Source organism: Dreissena polymorpha, chromosome 1 (genome assembly GCF_020536995.1).
Source record: "Dreissena polymorpha isolate Duluth1 chromosome 1, UMN_Dpol_1.0, whole genome shotgun sequence".
NCBI lineage: Eukaryota > Metazoa > Mollusca > Bivalvia > Myida > Dreissenidae > Dreissena > Dreissena polymorpha.
The window spans coordinates 99,194,515-99,217,043 of record NC_068355.1 but is presented as its reverse complement, the minus strand read 5'-3'; the positions used below and the strand labels follow the sequence as shown (position 1 = coordinate 99,217,043).

General features: G+C 35.8%; 1 protein-coding gene across 1 annotated transcript; it reads left to right on the top strand.

Moving 5' to 3' along the window:
- The first annotated feature begins 1,761 nt into the window (after positions 1–1,761).
- LOC127842278 (glyoxylate/hydroxypyruvate reductase A-like) lies at positions 1,762–22,522 on the top strand. Its single transcript, XM_052371716.1, has 10 exons — positions 1,762–1,895; positions 14,054–14,182; positions 15,669–15,706; positions 15,922–16,064; positions 16,443–16,519; positions 16,830–16,926; positions 18,349–18,469; positions 19,321–19,388; positions 21,172–21,301; positions 22,032–22,522. The coding sequence occupies exons 1-10, from the start codon at positions 1,769–1,771 to the stop codon at positions 22,128–22,130; spliced, it is 1,029 nt and encodes a 342-aa protein (XP_052227676.1). The 5' UTR covers positions 1,762–1,768; the 3' UTR covers positions 22,131–22,522.
- The last annotated feature ends 7 nt before the right edge of the window (positions 22,523–22,529 follow it).

The window sequence follows — 22,529 nt, the reverse complement described above, 5'->3', positions numbered from 1 at the left end:
CACAAATTTAGCAATTTATGTTCATAAAGCATTTTTTTCAAAGAAATGTCTATAAATATTATTTTGAGTAATATACATGACAGAAAAGTTGACTTCTCGCTGTCAATAGCACTTTTTACGTTAACATTATGTTGAAATATATGTATCTTTTAACAATATATGTATAAAACATAATATAGTTTGTATATGATCAATAATGGCATGTATGATGTCTAATGTCTAATGTATCTTGAATAAAGTAAAACCATATGATAGGATGATTAGACACCATTACTTTATTAACATACACGAACATTTCTGTTATTGTAAAGTGGACACCTTCTTACTTCCCATCTACTGCCATGCTACTGCTAGATGATTTGAATCCGAAGAACATTTTACACATTTTTTATTTAAACGTTCTAAAGTGATACACGTGTCAAATCCCCATACATCGCACCTGTAATTTAAGGTCTCACTACGAATGCGTCAAAAAGTTGAAAAAAATAATCGGTTTAATCTCTAAGTAATTGAAGTCTTCACTACCGGTATATCTAACTTTTAACCTTTAAATGACCACTTTTTATTGTGAAAAGACGACCCTCTCATTCGGAACGCCATTATCTTAGTTTTACTTCATTGCACCAGAGATTGATGGCCAGACCATAAACGTGTTATGACCCACTCTGAAGAAAAGCAGAATAAATACGGTGTAATCGTGTAGAAAATGCAAACAGAATTGGCTTCATATATTTAAATAAATAAATAAATGATGACAATTATGTTGTTTAAAACACAATACAAATTTATTTTCTACATCATTGAAATTGTTTGGATAAAAAAATGTAAAATATAATATGCATACTCAAATAGTCATACGAAATTTATTGATGCAACCAGAAATCGGTGAAGCGTTTTCTGCAAAAAACACAAGTAAGAAACATGATTTCAAGTCATAGGCGAACACCAAACTTTTTTTTCGAACGAATTGACGGTAGTTGGCTACACATAGTCTTGATAACAGCCGTTCGAGACGGTAGTTGACTACAAATTGGCTTAAAAACAGCCGTTCGAGACGGTAGGTGATGACAATTTGCTTGAAACCAGCCGTTCGAGACGGTAGTTGGTTTCAATTTGCTTTAAAACAGCCGTTTGAGACGGATTGTTTGCTACAAATTTGCTTCAAAACAGCCGCTCGAGACGGTAGCTGGTTACAATTGGCTTTTAAACAGCCGTTCGTATACTCGCCTAGATCATCATGAAATTAACTGCATGCTAATGCATTAAGTGACTCAGTTGTAATTGGGATACATACATTAAATTAAAATAGACCCGTGTAACAAACGAGTTTAAATTCATAGGCACACACTTAGAGGGGCTTGCTCACAATATAGTAAAATGGCAATTTGAAAATCAACAACACTTGTAGATACTAAAAAAGACTGTATGCATGAAATGTACATTAAAATACTCAAAATTACACTTATGAGTATGAAAACTGTAAAAACAAAACTTGTATAATTTGCCTATCGTTTAAAAAACCAAGTTTAATTGAAAAAGCCTTAGCTGTACAATGGTAAAGATTCAGGATTCAAATCCAAAACTTGTGTCACCAATTTGTCTCACTATTATACTTACTATTATTTAAATACTATTCTTTCGTTATTAAAACTAATATGGCATTTTCAATAAAAGCAAATCGGTGAGCAATGGCCTTTAAGTTAATGATTCATATAATCATGCAGTAGCCAATATTCAAATAGCCGCTTCTATTCTCTGTATTGAAGAAATGGAAAAGGAAACGGTGTATTTAGCGACGTGTCTTAAACCTTTAGAAGAAAAAATAACATTTCGACTGCGGGAGAGAAATATAAGGTTGGAATGCATTCCGACGATCTTTTCATCTACTCTAGACAGTGAGTATGATTTTTCATTAAGTTGTATACATTTTTTTACGAACGTATTTCAATGTATAAATCTTTTTTCATATTCTGTTATTAATTTATCTAAAGTGGTAATGATTCGAATAATAGTTATATGGGCATTTGAGAAAAAATGTATGTGCTTATCTTTATTTTATTTAAAAATATTAACTCGTTTTGCACACGGAACAATTGGCTTTCTTTAGAAATATTAGTAGGTAACCTTTGCATGTAATATGAAATATACATATAAAAGCATGTATGCATCGGATCCGTTTACAAACCATCATTTTGTTTTGCGTTCTGCATTCGACAAAACGAAACTCGAAAATCAACACATTAACGCGTATTCTTTTTTTAAATAACAAAATGAATAAAATAACTCCATAAATCTCAATTGCCTTCTTTTATGCGTTTTTCGTTGCACTTATATTTAAACAAAATACGTAAAAGAAATCCCTATCAATATTTTGGTTCAATCTAAATAAAACGAAAATCAATGTTTGAAAATCGGAATGAAGTTTGTGTTCCCGCAAAACTGTTTATAGAGCGAAAAACGCGTGGCGAGAGAGAAACCATTATTGACCGCGTTTATTGACGATTCTAAATATGATACGAGTAAACCAATAGATGAAATGATAGCACCGTATTTTCTTTAAACTCGGTTGCAAAAATTCTTAATAAGAACTCAAATGGTTATTTCGTTGTCGAGAACTTTATAGGTGAGTTACGTTGGCACTGACATCGAGAATCGACATTCGAATATCGAGCTGGGGCGAATACGGAGATAGCTCTGACATTGACATTCGGCACTAGTCTCTAATATTGAGTTGAGGCGAATGTCGAGCCAACTCTGACATCGACATTCGGCACTAGTCTCGAATAACGAGCTGGGGCGAATGTCGAGCCAACTCTGACATTGACATTCGACACTAGTCCCGAATAACGAGCTGGGGCGAATGTCGAGCCAACTCTAACATCGACATTCGGCACTAGTCTCGAATAACGAGCTGGGGCGAATGTCGAGCCAACTCTGACATTGACATTCGACACTAGTCCCGAATAACGAGCTGGGGCGAATGTCGAGCCAACTCTGACATCGACATTCGGCACTAGTCTCGAATAACGAGCTGGGGCGAATGTCGAGCCAACTCTGACATCGACATTCGACACTAGTCTCGAATAACGAGCTGGGGCGAATGTCGAGCCAACTCTGACATCGACATTCGGCACTAGTCTCGAATAACGAGCTGGGGCGAATGTCGAGACAACTCTGACATCGACATTCGACACTAGTCCCGAATAACGAGCTGGGGCGAATGTCGAGCCAATTCTGACATCGACATTCGGCACTAGTTTCGAATATCGAGCTGGGGCGAATGTCGAGCCAACTATGACATCGACATTCGACACTAGTCCCGAATAACGCGCTAGGGCGAATGTCGAGCCAACTCTGACATCGACATTTGGCACTAGTCTCGAATAACGAGCTGGGGCGAATGTCGAGCCAGCTCTGAGATCGACATTCGGCACTAGTCTCGAATAACGAGCTGGGGCGAATGTCGAGCCAGCTCTGAGATCGACATTCGGCACTAGTCTCGAATAACAAGCTGGGGCGAATGTCGAGCCAACTCTGACATCGACATTCGGCACTAGTCTCGAATAACGAGCTGGGGCGAATGTCGAGCCAACTCTGACATCGACATTCGGCACTAGTCTCGAATAACGAGCTGGGGCGAATGTCGAGCCAACTCTGACGTCGACATTCGGCACTAGTCTCGAATAACGAGCTGGGGCGAATGTCGAGCCAATTCTGTCATCGACATTCGGCACTAGTCCCGAATATCGAGCTGGGGCGAATGTCGAGCCAACTCTGACGTCGACATTCGGCACTATTCTCGAATAACGAGCTGGGGCGAATGTCGAGCCAGCTCTGAGATCGACATTCGGCACTAGTCTCCAATAACGAGCTGGGGCGAATGTTAAGCCAACTCTGACATCGACATTCGGCACTAGTCTCGAATAACGAGCTGGGGCGAATGTCGAGCTAACTCTGACATCGACATTTGACACTAGTCCCGAATAACGAGCTGGGGCGAATGTCGAGCCAACTCTGACATCGACATTCGGCACTAGTCTCGAATTACGAGCTGGGGCGAATGTCGAGCCAGCTCTGAGATCGACATTCGGCACTAGTCTCGAATATCGAGCTGGGGCGAATGTCGAGCCAACTCTGACATCGACACTCGACACTAGTCCCGAATATCAAGCTGGGGTGAATGTCGAGCCATCACTGACATCGACATTCGACACTAGTCTTAAAAAACGAGCTGGGGCGAATGTCGAGCCAACTCTGGAATCGACATTCGACACTAGTCCCGAATATCGAGCTGGGGCGAATGTCGAGCCAGCTCTGAGATCGACATTCGGCACTAGTCTCGAATAACGAGCTAGGGCGAATGTCGAGCCAACTCTGACATCGACATTAGTCCCGAATATCGAGCCGGGGCGAATTTCGAGCCAACTCTGACATCGACATTCGACACTAGTCTCGAATAACGAGCTGGGGCGAACGTCGAGCCAACTCTGACATCGACATTAGTCCCGAATATCGAGCCGGGGCGAATTTCGAGCCAACTCTGACATCGACATTCGACACTAGTCTCGAATAACGAGCTAGGGCGAATGTCGAGCCAACTCTGACATCGACATTAGTCCCGAATATCGAGCCGGGGCGAATTTCGAGCCAACTCTGACATCGACATTCGACACTAGTCTCGAATAACGATCTGGGGCGAACGTCGAGCCAACTCTGACATCGACATGCAACACTAATCCCGAATATCGAGCTGGGGCGAATGTCGAGCCAACTCTGATATCGACATTCGACACTAGTCCCGAATATCGAGCTGGGGCGAATGTCGAGCCAGCTCTGAGATCGACATTCGACACTAGTCCCGAATATCGAGCTGTGGCGAATATCGAGCCAGCTCTGACATCGACATTAGTCCCGAATATCGAGCTGGGGCGATTGTCGTTTCAGCTCACTAGTCCCGAGTATTGAGCATGGACGAATATCGAGCCGGCTCTGACATCGACTTTCGACACATATCTCGAATATCGAGCTGGGGCGAACGTCGAGCCAGCTCTGACGACGACATTCGGCACATGTTCCGAATATCGAGCTGGAAAGCATATCGAGCCATCTCTGACATCGACATTCGAAAATCGAGCTGGGGCAATTATCGGGCTGGGACGAAAATTACAAACGATCAGGTCTTGAATTCCTAAAGAAAAAAACTAAATTTAACTTAATTAAACTTAATTGTTATAATATGAAAAGTTGGGATAAATATTTATGTGCACACTCGTCAAGATTATTCTAACAAAATGGAAAACTAAAAAAGAATACTTAAAGAAAAAAGGGAAATAATGCCAAAAAACAGATGCACAAAACAGCCAGCTGTTTAACAAAATTATTGATTTTTAAGAATTGTCTTAGATTTTCTTTCAAATACTTTTAAAATACCGGTTCGGCTTTTCAATTTGAAGACCCCGTTTTATAGAAAATAAATATATAAATAGATAAACTGCGACTCCTAAACGTGCATTAAGTATGAACAGGAATTTGGCCAAAGATCGCAGGCAAACTGAGCCTTTATTAATTTACACACCCAACACACACACACACACACACACACACACACACACACACACACACACACACACACACACACACACACACACACACACACACACACACACACACACACACACACACACACACACACACACACACACACACACACACACACACACACACACACACACACACACACACACACACACACACACACACACACACACACACACGCACACACACACACACACACACACACACACACGCGCACACGCGCGCACACACACACACACACACACACACACAACTTTGTTCTTCTCAATTTCAGCATGGACAATTAATGAAATTAATGAAAGACAAAAATCAAGTTTGTTTTTAAAATCAATAAATTAAATACGTTAACATAAAATACAGATAGTCTTTTGGCATGCGCCCCTATTACAGCGCACTGTCGGGTTGAACCCCGACGTGTGATACGCAATTTGGGGTAAAATTTCAACGCTAAAGTGCTTTGTAAAGATACATATGCAGTTTTATCCCCACAAAACGACCGCATTTTGGGTTTCATAAACAAGAAGAAGTAAATTTAAGGGATATAATTATATAGGGCATAACTTATCACTGAGACATATGCTTTGATTTATTACTTTTTAAATAAAGATAATACCTGTTAATAAGGCTGAAAATATGTTATAGTATCAACTAGTATCATAAACGCAGATTTGTCTTCATTTAATTTTGTCAATTTCAATGAAACAAATTTAAACGTATATGTAAATGTGTATACAAGTCAAACAAGAACTATTTTATAAAAAATTTAACAGCACTACACGAGTTATTAATACCACTCTATGATATACATGTATAAACGATGTAGACGAGGTCCATTCAATGCAAGAGGCACACTCAACAAACACATCCGGGCAATGATGTTAAAATAATTTTATTTGATGGTTAACCCTGAAAGCCATTATAACTGAGACAATTTTACGTAAAACAGGTTAACCCTGAAAGCCATAATAACTGAGACAATTTTACGAAAAACAAAAACGGCTGAAACGTAAATATTTGGTGTGTAGAATCATCTAATTAACTCTTTTAAATTTTCAAATTATGCCCTCGACAAAATGGACCGCCTGGGGACTTATAATTTTCGTTTTAAAACGATTTGTCTGAAAATTGCACTTAGACTTTTAAATATGTGTTAGAAGAAATTTGATTGGTTTACATGCTTATGTTTACATTTTCATTTAAGATTTTAATAGTAGGCATTCTATCCACTTATAGCTATAAAAGCATTGTAAAATATTTTTAATCATATTTAAATTCACTTGGGGACTTTTCTGACGCAACACTTTTGAAACATGAATATCACAGTAATAAGTTATGATTTTTATTTAAAATTTTACATGTGATCATTGGACTATATTCTGTGCAAGATTACGATAAAATCATTCATCCGTGACGCTTTTGCACGTGAGTTATGTGTGGTTTCATCTTTTGTGCACGTAAAAAAAATGAAAATAGAGAAATGATTCTAGTAATTTAATTTAAATTTTTTCATTTAAAGTTGGGTCGATACACCAGGAAGACATAATCATAATTTAAAAATCAATTTTTCTCGTATACAATTTGAGGAGTGCAATAGCGCTATCGGCATGTTGCAGGCAACTTTCCCAAATTGCTAAAGCATCCGATCGTCACGGATGAATTATTTTATCGTTTGTTTGTACCTACTGTAGTCAAATGATCACATGTAGAATTTTAAATCAAAATATTTACTCATTACTGAGATATTAAAGTGTGAAAAATGCTGAGTTTGAAAAGTCATCAAGTGTAGTACAACGGTCTCTAATGCCAATTTAATTTCATTATTCTATGTGGATTTTTACACCAGTACAACAAAGACTTAATTTATAAAAAAAACATGGCTGAATATTCATGAGCGCAATGTTGCAATCCGGTCGGTAATTAAGACGTGTAAGTTAATGCGTTTCACTTTTCACAATATTATTTTACGATGTACGATTTTGAGAATTAACGTTTTTAATGATTTGTTTTTAATTTGTGATGTTTGATATTTTATTGTTGATCAATTGCAATGAAATTTCAACAAAATCCGTTCAAAAATTAGGAAGCTTTATTGATTAGAATACGTGTTAAGTTAGAAAAGTCTCCAAGTGTACACAAGTTTATTACTCGTACATATTTTTAAAGAAAAACTTGTAAAACTAAGGGCTTTAAACGGAATATGTTTCCCTCACACATCTGCATAACTATTAGTAAATACTTGCATTTAATATCAAATCTGCGTAAAACCTAAACATTTACATGCATTCCATATGTACGACTCATTGTTTATCGGACCAGATGCATTCAAAGAAGTGTTGATTTAGCTTTTTGAATCATCGATGTATAAATGTCTGATCAAAAGATTTGATTGACATGGGCTGAAAGGTTAATTATATTATATAACTGAGGCGATCAAACCGCAAATATGGCCCCGATTAAAGGTTGTGAAAACATCATGTAATCAGCAAACTGCTTTCAACATTTTCATTTTTGGGCTATCGGGATTATAAAGAGTATGTAACAGGGGGGCATGCGTATACGGGAGCTCATTTTCATTTTTTGGCTATCGGGAATATAAAGACTATGTATTTCATTTTCCCGACGCCGTTTTATCTCTTATAACTAATTTATTGCCACTAACCCCTCTTTTTGGAACTGACTTCCTTTTGAGCAAATTTTGGGACATGACTTCAAAATGACTAACACAGCTCATACCCATGTAAGAAGGTAATACGCGAACTTTCTGTCGTGAATGAATTTACCATTGATATAAATGTTTTAAAGAACGTTTCCTCTGTTTAAATTTATACCTCTTTCATACTTTTCAAAGATACGAAACCTCAAGCTACATTACAAAAGATGAAACATAGCTTGTATCGTTATAAACTGCGACATTATACGTGGGGAGTAATATTTTAATTAATTAAATGTATTTTATGACGTGTCGACCTTATTCTGATAAGAAATTTTCTTTAACCATTCTTTTACTGTCTTTTCGGATGATGAAGGTTAAAGGGCGATAATAAGTGCATCTTTCGTTGCAGTATAAAATTACATAATTAGGATTTTAATATTAGCGGAGGGTTGGGATACCATTCCCCGTTCATGGACCACATGAGTTTAAATGTAGAATATGCAAGAGAGAGTCCTTCAACAGAGCCGGACTAAACAGCAAATAAAACAAACGAACCAAACAAAAAAATGTACAACTGATGTATTTTGTGTTTTTTTTTTGTTTGTTTTATTTTATTATTTGTACATAGACAAGTCTAACATATAATTGCTATGAGTGCAACGTAATTACACGTTTTGTTCCGTATATGTCATGATGCTAGTTTCTCACTTTTTATATGAAAATAAACCATTTTCTGCGTTACATCATTTCTTCCAACGATGTCTTTGCATACATTTTCAATTGCATTCAGCGCTTACATGCATGAGAAAAAGATTTGGGTCGGAATGAATTCGTTATGCATTTGACATATTAACTTTACTTACGATTAGAAGGCAATGTTAGGAACAAACGAAATAATCTTTCTAAGTGAACCAATACTTTATTCCCTCAATACAACAGTCCTTAATAATATGTATTCACATATGTAAAAAAGAGAAATAAATACATGTATATAATGATCACTTCTACTGAAATCATATCGTGTATTGCATTTGCACAAATCTTTCTATCCACTACAAATTCACTGTTTGCGATTATAATATAATGACCAAATCAGAACTGGTTTAAAAGAAGGTCGTCCGAAATGTGTCACATCAAAGTCACATACATGTAACAGTATCGTTATGGTAAAACGTGCCAAATGTCAGTGTATTAAATAAACAATTAATATTTAAGTTTTCATAAAAAAACATCCACCGATATGCATCTTCTAAGCAGGTGTCAGGTATTCCAAATTGCTTCATGTATTCCGAATCGCAACAATGGCAGTATTTGATTAGGCAGTATTTGGTTACATCAACCTTATACTAGTATCGAAACGTCTTTACTATTTTCTGTTTTTTCATTACACTTATATTGCACGTGCATGTGATTGTTTGGCGTGGTACTTCGACGTAATCTTTTTTGTTTGATTGGTGGGTTTTCATGTACCTTTCGCTTTCTAGAGCGGTACACACTTCGTTACGCCGTCTTTTTAAATCTTGGCATCCTCGCCATATATAACTGGCGTCTTGATATCTGGAAATAGTAAGCATAGTATTCCGTTTAGTAGGCATAGTATTCCGTTTGATGCATATTCAAACATAAGTATGTCCATATGTGTTAAAATAAACAGGTAAGAATTACACTGTGTTAATAATACCGTCGAATGTCTTATATTACACACACTAAATGTTAGCGTTAAGTACGCGATAAAACCTATAATAATAAAAATTAAAATATAACAATTAATAAAAAAAGGATAACTCTTGAATTCCTCAAGTGACAATGTTTTCCAAAACATTCGCACCAAATGCGGAATTCACTCACGAAAGTTATTTCGCATAAAACCTTCTAACATAGGAAATAGCTGTTTATCATTTGAAAGTCAGGTCCCAAAATGTGCTTAAAAGGAAGTTTAGTTCGAAAAAGGGGGGTTAACGCATTATAATATGGCATTAAATGAATTAATAGACATAAAAACGCGTCGAGATAATAAAATAATCGCGATTTATGTCATATTTTACTGTAAACATGTACAAATACTGTTTATTGTGAGAGAACATGATATTCGAACATCCAACATCTCGAAAATCAATAAATTAACCAACAAATTTGTCGACGGGTTTGCTTCAATAACTTTTTTATTCCGACGTATACGGTATTGAAACAAAAAAACCGAGGGGATCACAAACACAGCAGAGCCGAAAGGGCGTATTCATTTAGAAGAAATACAAGAAAAGTATTGATGCAAAGCATCAACGGGCGTCGGGAATTTCAGTGTAAAAGGCACTCAATGAAGTTACATTGAACGATTTTTTTTCTACTGTAAATGTTAATATATTGGCCGATTATTTTTTATCAAAATAGAAAAAGATACTGGTATAACCTTTATCTATGATTTTGTGTTATAACCCCCAAATAACCATTATCTATAATGTTGTGTTATAACCCCCAAATAACCATTATCTATGATTTTGTGTTGTAACCCCCAAATATTCCATAGTTCATTTTATTAACATTTGTTTCCTTATTTTACTGGCATCCGTGTGCAATTTTCATTAATGGAACAGAACTGTGTAGGTTTTTAAAAATCTGCTTCATCTCACAAAATGCGCATTGATAGTGTCACCTAAAAAAGTCCATACCAAAGGGCCCATACAACCTGGATAGAAATACGTGTCGCGCTTCGCGCTCTATATGTGGTTCTTAAAAAAAACTCCGAGGAGTGCTTGACTGCAGGGAAAGCGTTGCTGGGACACAGCTCCTCATTTATAAGCGGCTGCTTCCTTTATCACAACTTATTGTTACAATCAATAATACGTGTCGCGCTTCGCGCTTTATATGTGGTAGGGATAGTACTTAGGGCCTATGATAGACAACCATAAACAACAACAAAAATACATGCAAAATAGATTTGTTAATATAAAAGCAAGTGTATTTTTTTTATAAGATATTTAAGAGATGTAAGAAATTTTAATTAACGTTGTCACCACGCGGCATCCATTTATTTTAATAAAAATGTGCAACGTTGCATTTAGGTCGCATTAAAACGCAGTATTTTAAAATTCTATATATATATATATATATATATATAAGTTTCGGAAAAAAAATGTTGACTATTTATTTAAAGTTTCACCGGTTCGCGTATTTGCCCATTCCCTGTGATCTTTTATTAGTGCCCAGTCCCTGTGTTTAGCTTTTAATTAAAAGAATTAACTTTGCATTATTGGCAATAAATGTTGTAATAAATATAATAGGCACAAATGCAGTACTTATTTACACTAATTTACACAAAAAATCACCACTATGCAAGATATTCTTAAAACAAAAATATATACATTGATCCGTACGATAACTGCTCCTCCCATAAGCGAAACAAATGCATTACATACTAGTCGCCGCTCTCCAGAGCAACGCCAATAAATATAAACTGGCTTACCGGGTGAAAACATCCGCTACTCCTTCACGAAAAACACTAAAACGACGCCATCTTGGAAGTTTTGTTCCAACTTAATCACTTAAACGCGGTAAGCTCCCGAATACGCATGGCCCCCTGATGTAAGTGAAAAGATAATTACTCTACAAAAATGCCTGGTATCATTGATCGCCCTAAAATACCCATTAAATGGAATACCAATAAATAGTCGGGACTAGTGCCGAATGTCGATATCAGAGCTGGTTCGACATTCACCCCAGCTCGATATTCGGGACTAGTGCCGAATGTCGATAACAGATCTGGCTTGACATTCGCCCCAGGTCGATATTCGGGAATAGTGTCGAATGTCGAGGTCAAATCTGGCTCGATATTCGTCCCAACTCGATATTCGGTAATATTGTGTAATGTCGATATCATAGCTGGCTCAATATTCGTCCCAGCTCAATATTCGGGACTAATACGCAGCTCGACATTCAAGACTAGTGCCGAATGTCGATGTCAGGTTTGGCTCGATATACGCCACAGCTCGATATTCGGCACTGGTGTGAATGTCGATATCAGAGCTTGGTCGACATTCGCCCCAGCTCGATATTCGGGACTAGTGCCGAATGTCGATGGCAGAGCTGGCTCGAAATAGCCCCAGCTCGATATTCGGGACTAGTTTCGAATGTTGATTTATGAGCTGGATCGATATCCGCCCCAGCTCGATATTTTGGACTAGTGCCAAATGTTGATGTCATAGCTAGCATCACCTCTGATGCGCGAATCAAATGGTCAACTTGTTAATTCTTAATAAACGTTACCGAACATTAATACATAAATATAAATACCCCCCCCCCCCCTTGCGCAACAAAGCTTTATATGGAACTGAAAATACCTACGTTTTCCATGCTGGGAACGTGGTGATTTTTTATGTCAGCAATATTTTAGTATTTGACGGTCATTTTCTTTTTTTAATTTACGCGATTGAAACACATTTGTTGTTGTTTGCCATTTAAACAGAATATAAAAAAAACATGCAGATTAGTATTAGAAATTAACTGTTACGATTGATTAAAATGTACTTATGTGATTTGTTTTCCAATTATGTGTCCTTATTCTTCGGGAACTATTTCAACTTTGTTAATTCTTTGTATTTTGTTGTGTTTCCCTGTCAAACATGGTGATATCATTCCTCATTTATTAACATTCTTTTAAACCTCTGCCTCAGATCGATTTTAGTTTTTTAACGACATTCCTTCACAAAATAGGTAAAAATGTCGAAACTAACGAATAATTTAACATTGAAGAGGAACATGATTTTTTCCACTATTGGTGGGGTTTAAAGGGACCTTATCAGAGATTTTGGCATGTATCGAAGTATGTCATTAAATGCTTTAAATTTAATTAATGCAAACACTGGATTTAAATAGCTTCAGTAAAACAAACAAGAATAAATTAAAGAAAAAATAATTATCAACTGGGCTCGAACCTTTGGCCCTTGGAGCAAAAGTATAGCGCTTAAACCACTCAGCCATCCATGCTCATATGATAAGTGATGTATTTTATATTTTATATAAGCAATCCTCACAATGTCACAAAATTTAGCGATATCAACAGAACTCTCCAACTTATTCAGTCGTTTCGCGTGTATACCGCTTTATAATTTCCATGGTTTGTAAATCGTCAAAAGATGCATATAATGGATCTATTAGGACATGCTAAATGTTCATTATTACTGTTTCCTCGCAAATATCATAACTACAACGAAAATTTGCAAATCGTGAAAAAAAAATCATTTACCACAACGTGAAATGGTCCCTTTAAATGACGTTATCGACATGGGACATTCTATTTAATGGTGATTTGAAAATCGGAATGCGATCTTTAAGGTGTATCGTTTTGTCAAATGCATACTTGACCGAATGTATCTGCCATGCCAATTCAGAGGTCCAGATAAGATGCGTATTTGCGTAAAATACTCATGGAAAATTGCCAAATACGCATTAATTATACTTTTGATGAGTGAAAGAAATTATCATAAAATTTGGCATACGCATTTTGTGCAATTATCAGTTGGACCAACAGTGCTTCGATTCGGATTATATCATCAGCCATTTCAAAATGCATGTGTATGTAAACAAGAGTAGATGTTCTTTATTACTGATACATGTTTTCTGCATGTTCATGTAAAAAAACATTATAAAATACAAAATCATAGACTTTTGCGGGAAATTTTAAATACTCCCACAAAAGTCTTTGATTTTGTATTTTTACTCATCAGCTTAAAAAGTCACGAGTGAAAATACTCTTTATCTCAAACAATTATCTGTAGCTCTGCATGCCATATATGCCCTTTTTGCTTTAAGTTGATGCTCCTGCCTTGCAAAATGCGGAACTCGCAGAGCAGATTGAATATTTGTTTGCGGACGTGCCCGTGATTGCCAAGTACTACAAAGCTCTAAAAAATGTCAAATGGGTACACACATGGTGGAACGGTAGGTCAAATGAGAACATAGATGTTATTACATTTTTTCAAATGAATAAATACATGTTGAGACGGTATGTAAAATCGACACACACACACACATGTTGGAACGGTACAAACTGTATGTCAAAGGGAGAAACACATGGTCAAAAGGCTTGTTAAATGTTTACACACATGTTAAAACGAATATTCAAATGGTTACACAAAGTTGGCACGGTATTTCAATTTTAAATAAGTGAGTATTGTAGATTTATAAAAGTACATCACGATAGTTATAAATTAATAAATATACATTATTTATATGTGCATACATACTGGAACGGTGTGTCAAATTGGTACAATTATGTTTAATCGGTAATATTATTAGCTAAACAAACGTTAAATCGGTATGTTAAATGGGTAAAGCTAACGTGTTAGATCAGTATGTCGCATGGGAAAAGTATGTCAAATGGGTAAACACCTGTTGAAAAGGATAATAATTGGTTCACACACGGTGGAACGGCATTTCAACGGGTACACACTTGTTATAGTATGACAAATGGGTACAAACATGTTTAAAATGTAAGTCAAAAGGGTACACAGATGTGTTAAGGGTACCGTATATGAACTGGGCACATACATAATGGAACGGTATGTAAAACAGGTACCCTGGTGTCACCAGTTTCCGCCGATGTAAGAAACAAACTGTTTTTTTTACATTAACGAATACACAGAATTCGAAAAGCTAAATAAATGAGAAGAAAATAGACCACTTACCAACAATAATTTAGTGTTTTTGTTGAGTTATTTCATGGCTTCAAATTTGTAAACGCATCCATTGGCAGGTCACTATACCTAAATGTCAGTGTTATATACATATCAAAACGGTATCCAAACGGATACACACGTGTGGAACGATATGTCACATTGATACACACATTCTAAACACTATGTAAAATGCTTTCACAAATATTGTAACAGTACATTTCCTTTACGCTCTTTAGTAATATGTATAAACATATCAGTGAAATATCATTATCTTTTTGTGTCCCCGATTTTAAACGAGAACACAGGTGGTTAGCGTGTTGCAATGATATTAATTAGTTAAACATCATTTTGAATGATAAATAATCATATTATAACGAAAAGTTAACTTTTCTGAAAAAACAATCACTATCAATATATATAACAAAGGTATGCAACTCAAAATCACCCAAAAACGGGTTGCATCGTTTTGAACAGCCATTTCTTCATCAATTGTGCAGCGATTTTCACGATCTTGGTCTTATTCAACGCAGAAATGAATTTCCTATCTGGAAATGTATATGTCTTGCAATATTTTTACAAATGCTGGGTCAACTTTTAAGAAATAACACGATACACAACTCGCATGACCCAGTTATTTATAATTTGATATTAATTTATAGATTACGTGGAAGAAACTAGATATTTCAATAATTTTAATTAAGAGAACATATGTTATCCACTGAGTTACAACTTTTATTTTTTTCTTTCAGGTGTCGATGGCCTCACGCAACATACAGAAAAAGAAAATGTATATATCTGCCAAATCTCATACACAACTATCAGTTAAATACTATCACAAATTACGATAATGCATTCAACGTACGTATCACAATTGTAAAAGTTGAAATACACATTTTAATAAAGCGGTATACTATATTATCGGCATATTTAAGTTTCTGACAGTAATGCAAATTTAAGTTTTTTCGATCTATAACATAAATTGCAATCATTTCGTCTTAAAAGTTTCCGCCAACGTTCGTCTTGACGAAGAGCCCTGGTTGTCTGAACGCTACCCTCATCAACGAGTACGTGCTTGGTTACATCATAGCGCACGAGCGCTTGTTCTTCCTAGCACGAGAGCAACAGGCTCGCACTCAATGGAACATGTATGCAGCTTTTGTTGTCATTAATGTTTATTGCTACCGGATAGGAATATATTTTTCCTAATATAAATGTTTCTTGATAAGGAGTTGGAATAGTTTTGTCCTAATATATTTTTGTCGGAAAACATGTTTAGATTTTTTTAAGTTGAATACAATCCAAAATATATTTTAAAAATATATTATAAACTTAAAATCATACAAAATTATTAAAATACATTCAAAGACGCACGTGTGTTATAACAATATTCTCATTAAATGTAAAAGCATTCACCTTTTCAGCCTTTCATGCACAAACGTATTCTATTTAAGATCACTACATAAATAAAACAATCGTACATGATTGAATGTTACCATAACTTCTTAAGATTAACCTGATTTAAGGGCTGCACTTTTGAAGACTGGTTCTTTGGCAGACAGGACTGTTGGCATCTTAGGAGTTGGTGATATAGGAAAAAGATGTAAGTTATAAGGGAGAGCTTAAGTTTGTTTGCATTGCCTCACACAATTCACTATTTTTCTTGATTACGCATGTTTGATTTAACTTCTAATACTGTAACCGAGTAAGTTCATGGCTTTCTAACTAAAGTGACGGAAAACCACTGCATAATGTAATGCTTTATTTAAAGCTTGATGCAATCGATTTGAAAAATGTGTTTCTCTGACCAAATCACTTGTAAACCAATGACACATGTATACTTTAATAAACCCTTAACTAACATTTTGTATCTGTATACATGCAATTTAATGCGATTTTTTTTCGTTTTGCAGTGGCCGAGGTCCTGAAGGGGTTTGGTATGACCGTCTGGGGTCTCACTAGAACCCCACATTACGGGGAGCAAGGAAGCCCCTTCGTAGACGAGTACCGGTAATAGGCCTAACACTGTAAAGGGCATGTTTTCTACAATGCTTTCTATGCATTGTGTCTACACAAAATGCCTTATAACATACAAACAGTTATTAAATATTCGACATACACAGTTCTGTATTTTATCCACTCTGGCTAATATCAATGTATTCCCCCGAAAGGCAACTGGGGCAGGTATACCCTATAAATACACTCAAGAGAGCAGATACGTAGATACGTAAAGACTTATGGACCCGCAAATAAACTGCGAAACACACACGCAATGGTATATTAACAAATTTAACATTAACGTGTTCAGATATGCTAAAAATAAAATAATTATATTCAATACTATAGCATTACATAATATTTAAGCTAGTGTGGTATATATTCAATATATGATGTCTGAACATCAGGTTACATTTGACATGTCGCTTTATTATTAATACATTGTTTTGTATAAAATTATAAATGGCATTATGCTATTGCTTTAACGGCAACAAAGTATTAACATTACAGCACGTGCGTGGGTACCTTGATCTCATCATGAATATGTGTACTCATGCTAATTAAAGCAAGCCCGTATACTTGAATACTCTCAGAAACCTCGAAATAGTATATTGTTACAATGTGTTAAGCACAGGTGTTGGGCGCGTGGCCAATTCACTAAAACACTATATATATGTCATAAAACATTTTTCACCATTTCGACAAAAATTGTTTTTGTCGTAGTGATGAAAAATGTTGTTTTATGAAATATTGATAGTGTTTCAGTGAATTGGCCAAGCGTCCAGCACATGTGGTGTTAAGCGGAAAGGTAATATGATACTACCTCGAATATTTTAACATTTAAGTGCTTATAATCTCGATGAGTTTTATAACATTAATGAAACAACTATAATAAACGCGTATAAATTACATGCATGTAAAACTAGAGTAAACATACAATTTAATCGGCATTAAGGAAAACTCCGAATGAAATGTAATGTGTGACCATACAAACGTGTTTCTATTAATCTTTAGTTTAAACACTAATTCCAATTACTTTAAATTACTTTAAATTTTTAGTTTAAAATTACTTTAAATAGTATTAAAACAAAATTAGTATTATTCAAATTTGGCATTCAGCCTACATAATTTGATTTGACCAATTGATAGTTTCCACATGCAAATGTATGATGATGACGATAATAGCATTATTTGCGCTCAGAGTTTAGCCCAGTATATTGGCCGCGTTTGGAATGTATGTGCATAAAGCGTCGTCCCAGATTAGCCTGTCCGCAAAGGTTAATCAGGAAGACACTTTCGCTTTTGTTGGAACTTTTCGTTTATAAGAAGTGTCGCCTACACGAAAATACAGTTTATTAAAAAAAAATAATCCCTGATTTTCCTGCTCACTTTGTTCTCAAAACGCGGCTCATGTGAACTAATTTTTTTTGAAAGCACCACTGAATTTCTACCGGAGCTACTGAAGAACTGTGATTATGTCGTGAACGTGTTGCCAAGTACCCCGCAGACGCGCAACCTTCTGTCCGGTGGAGTCTTAGAACACTGTCGACATAAGGTAAACGAGCATAGAATATAAAACACGTTTAAGCGTTCTAGTAATTTGTTGTTTCCATGACACATCACTACAATTCACTTTCTTCACCACTTTCACTTTCTTACGAATTTCTATGTTTAGGCGGTATTGCTAGGAGATGTTTAGACAAAAAATGCTACTCGTGTTATTTTTCTAGATTTTGTTTCTAAAAGATATGTAAAACAAATGGAATAATAATACTATCGTGTTATACGTTATATTCAGAAATAATAACAGCATATGTTTGAATGCAGAGGAATTAAATGCAAACGAAACGAGTTCAATTCCTTCTCACATTTCATGGGAGTTTGGTGGACGGCATGGTCGACATATGGGGGTGTCTCTTTAATATCAGGTCTTCCCACACATCACAAAATCACACTTAACCCATTTATGCCTAGTGGACTCTCCCATCCTTCTAAATTGGATCAATTTATTTCCAAAATAAGGGATTTCAAGTATATTTATTTCTATATTTAGAGTATTTCTTAAAGAAATTCCTTTAAGCAAACAGCGCAGACCAAGATGAGGGGCCGCATCGTGCGGCGTCTCATCTGAGTTTACGCTATTTGCCAAGGCCTTTTTTCTAGACGCTAGGCATAAATGGGTTAAATATTTTACCGTTAAGGCTAAAATGCTTTAGAAGATTCCACTGTAATTAAACATAAAGAACACATTTTAGCAAGTCTTATAAGTTTATCAGGTAAAAGTGCTGGGCGTCTCACGTGTACGTATTGATTGATGTTCGGAAGCGGAAATCACGTTCATAAGTCATACATTACAACATTTAGTTATTTATGTGTGCTGCTAATGACATTAATTTACGTTTTCAGCAATCCGTGTTCATCAATGTGGGTAGAGGTGACGTTGTGGATGAAGAAAACATAGTTCTGGCTATTAAGTGAGATCAGCGTTTGCGTGTTCTAGTATGGGTTTGCAAACTGTGCAAACGCAGTTTGTGAAATGTGCACTGCAATCTTTTACATACGTGCAGGCGCATCGCCTAAGTTAATACATACAATAGTATTATTCCTCATAACGTACTATCTTTCACACTATATAGATATTTTTCTTTCTGTTTATGTTATAAGAGGATTGCGCGTGCCACGCCATGTTGAAATGTACAGTTTATATTAATTTTGGCCAAGCCCTAGTCACATTGATAGGTACATTAATAATGTAAAATAATTAACTTGAAACATTTCGTGCCGTTTGTTTTAACAAGCATATAAATATCTATACCTCCAAAGAACTAATTTCGTGTTTTCTACACTCAAATTTTTTTTGGACGTGTGTTACCATAAAACCCTACCGGAGGCACAATTGAAACAACATTTTTTATTTATTTGAAAATAAAAAAGCGCACCTTAATTGACATTAACATTCAGATTTTCAAGGGAAAACAACTATACTGGTCAGCGAGTATTTGTCGGACAGCAGTATTTATCGGACGTTCTATTTATTTCGTGTATTTTAACCCTTTAGCACAATTTTCTACGTCACATCTTTACGCGCGTTTGTTTTCTCAATGTTGACCCCAGAAATTCGTTGAAAGGCAAGTATTGTAGTTAAATAAATGTAATGTTTACAAATTTTGTCGCAATGAATTGTGACCTCCGCGCGGGGGATATTAATAGTACGCGCATGCGCAAAATAATTCACCCAATAAGGCCGGGGCCCGTATTCACCAAACAATTCTTAGACTTAAGTCTAAGAATAAAGAACATTCTATAAATTAGAATATTCAAGAATTTCTTTAATTTTGAGTCAAACTCTGCAGTAAACATCTCTATCTATGTTATTCTTTATATAGAACATTTTGTTAATGACATAATCACCAGTGGAGGCCTGTATATATTCAAACACTGAACACATTTTTCTTGGTTCTAAGTCTATTCTTTATTCTTAAGTAATTTCAACTGTGGCGTGTTTTATATAGAGAATAATAGGTGAGTGTTGATTATAGATCAGGTATATCATGCGAGGCTTAGAAAACAAAAATCACGAGCATTGGCGAGTGCTTTTTCGTTTTCGAGCCGAGCATGATAAACCTGATCTATAATCAACACTAACCTATTATTCTATTTATTCCACTTTTTATTCAGTAAACCTTTTTATTGAAACAAAATTAGTTTAACTGGACAATTTCGCGTTTTCATGAGTGTTTGTCGTACTTTGATAATGACTGTAGTGTAACCAAGGTGTAACTCAGTGTATTACTCCGCGTTCCAAAAATAACCGCTGATCAAATATTTTTTTTTTAACAGAATATCGTTCTGTGACAAAGAGCTGTGCGTAATTAATTAAAATTGTATTCATATTGAATTGCAAATCTTAAAGTTTTATAACATCAATATAACATTGAGCTGTTATATACAAGGAACTACATTTGTTTACAACGTAGCCTAACAACGTAGCACGTGCCGTTGATTATACTCTTTTATGATTCCATACAATACCATCACTTGAATAAACACGGTCGTGATATCATTTACTGTGGCCAACAAGATTTTGCTCAATTGATATCAATGCTTTTGGTCAGTCAAAGAATATGGTATATGTCCATGGAAACGCTCGAAATAAATAGTATTTTACTCGTCGTAATAATACATAATAACGTAACGTAGGTGATCGTGTATTTTACGGAAAAAGTTAAAGCATGTAAACTCTCTTCTAATTGAAAGGAACAAATGGCTGAGAGGTGCAGTGCTGGACGTTTTTGCAACTGAGCCATTGCCCGCCTCGAGTACATTGTGGAGTCTTCCGGACGTAATCATAACCCCACACGTGTCCGGATGGTCTAATTCGGATGAGGTATAGTACGTTTTGTATTTGCGAAAGATAATTAATAAAACATATTTTGGCAACGTTTCAATATGATTTTTTGACATAAAAAATGCTTATAATACATTTGCTAAATTAATTGACCAGACTTAACAAGTAGGTTTCGGCTTAGAAAAAAAGAATTTACAAATGACCACATGTATACATATGTGCACAATTTCCCCGTTACAGTGCAACAATTTATTACAATTTACTTTTTGTTCAGTAAATATATTGATGCTCTTTCACTTTGCTAGACAATCAGCCTGTTCGCTTATTGCTTCGTTTGATAATTGCTTTTAACTTACAGTTAATTTAAGAACCACGTAAGTTTTTTTATAGAAAGTTGTTAAAATGTTTTTGCAAAACCTATAAAATACATCATGGATTCCTTCGTCATCACACTGATATAAATACTTAGAATCGCGTCATGCAAAAAATGGGTTTTTATAAATATGTGGCTCTCGACGCTCCAGACCAGCTTGCGCAGTCGCTCTCTGGACAGGACCATACTGCGCAAGACCCATTACCGGATGACGTAGCTAATGGAATCGATTGTTTACATGCATTTGTTTCAATGCCTTTCAAAATATACAGAAAAACGTGACTTAATTATGTTTACAGGCCATTAGGCCAACGGGTGTTCAGTATTTGTAAGTGCTCCTGGATAAACGTAAGTTTCTTCACACATCTGTTCTTAGATGTACATGTATCGTTTCAGTTTGGTACAATGTATGCAGACGTTTTCATCGAGAATGTTGACCTTTACTTCTCTGGACAACCTCTGAAGAACGTTATTAGTTGGAAACATGGTTATTAACCAGGAACAATGGATTATACATTTAGAGCGAATTTGATCGAAAAAAGGGTTTGGACTTAGCCCATGCAAGTCGCATGTCGCTTTCTGTTGTGTGTGTGTGTGTGTGTGTTTTTGTATCATTTAGATAACAGTGCTAGGATATAAGATTCTCAAAGAATGCGAGGACGAAGGATATGTGAAACGGCGAATCAATTTGCAGTATTTTGACAATACACGTTACATTCAAATGTATCAATAATGTTCACATAAATAAATAATTGTATCCCAATATTTCCCTCCTGTTTATAAGTTACCGCGTTGTTTAGTTTCAGGTGAGCACGCGAACAATCGCTTCAATGTATATGGTGTTCAACTAATACATGTAGCTTTAAAATCCGTGTACAGTGTTTTGAATTATTA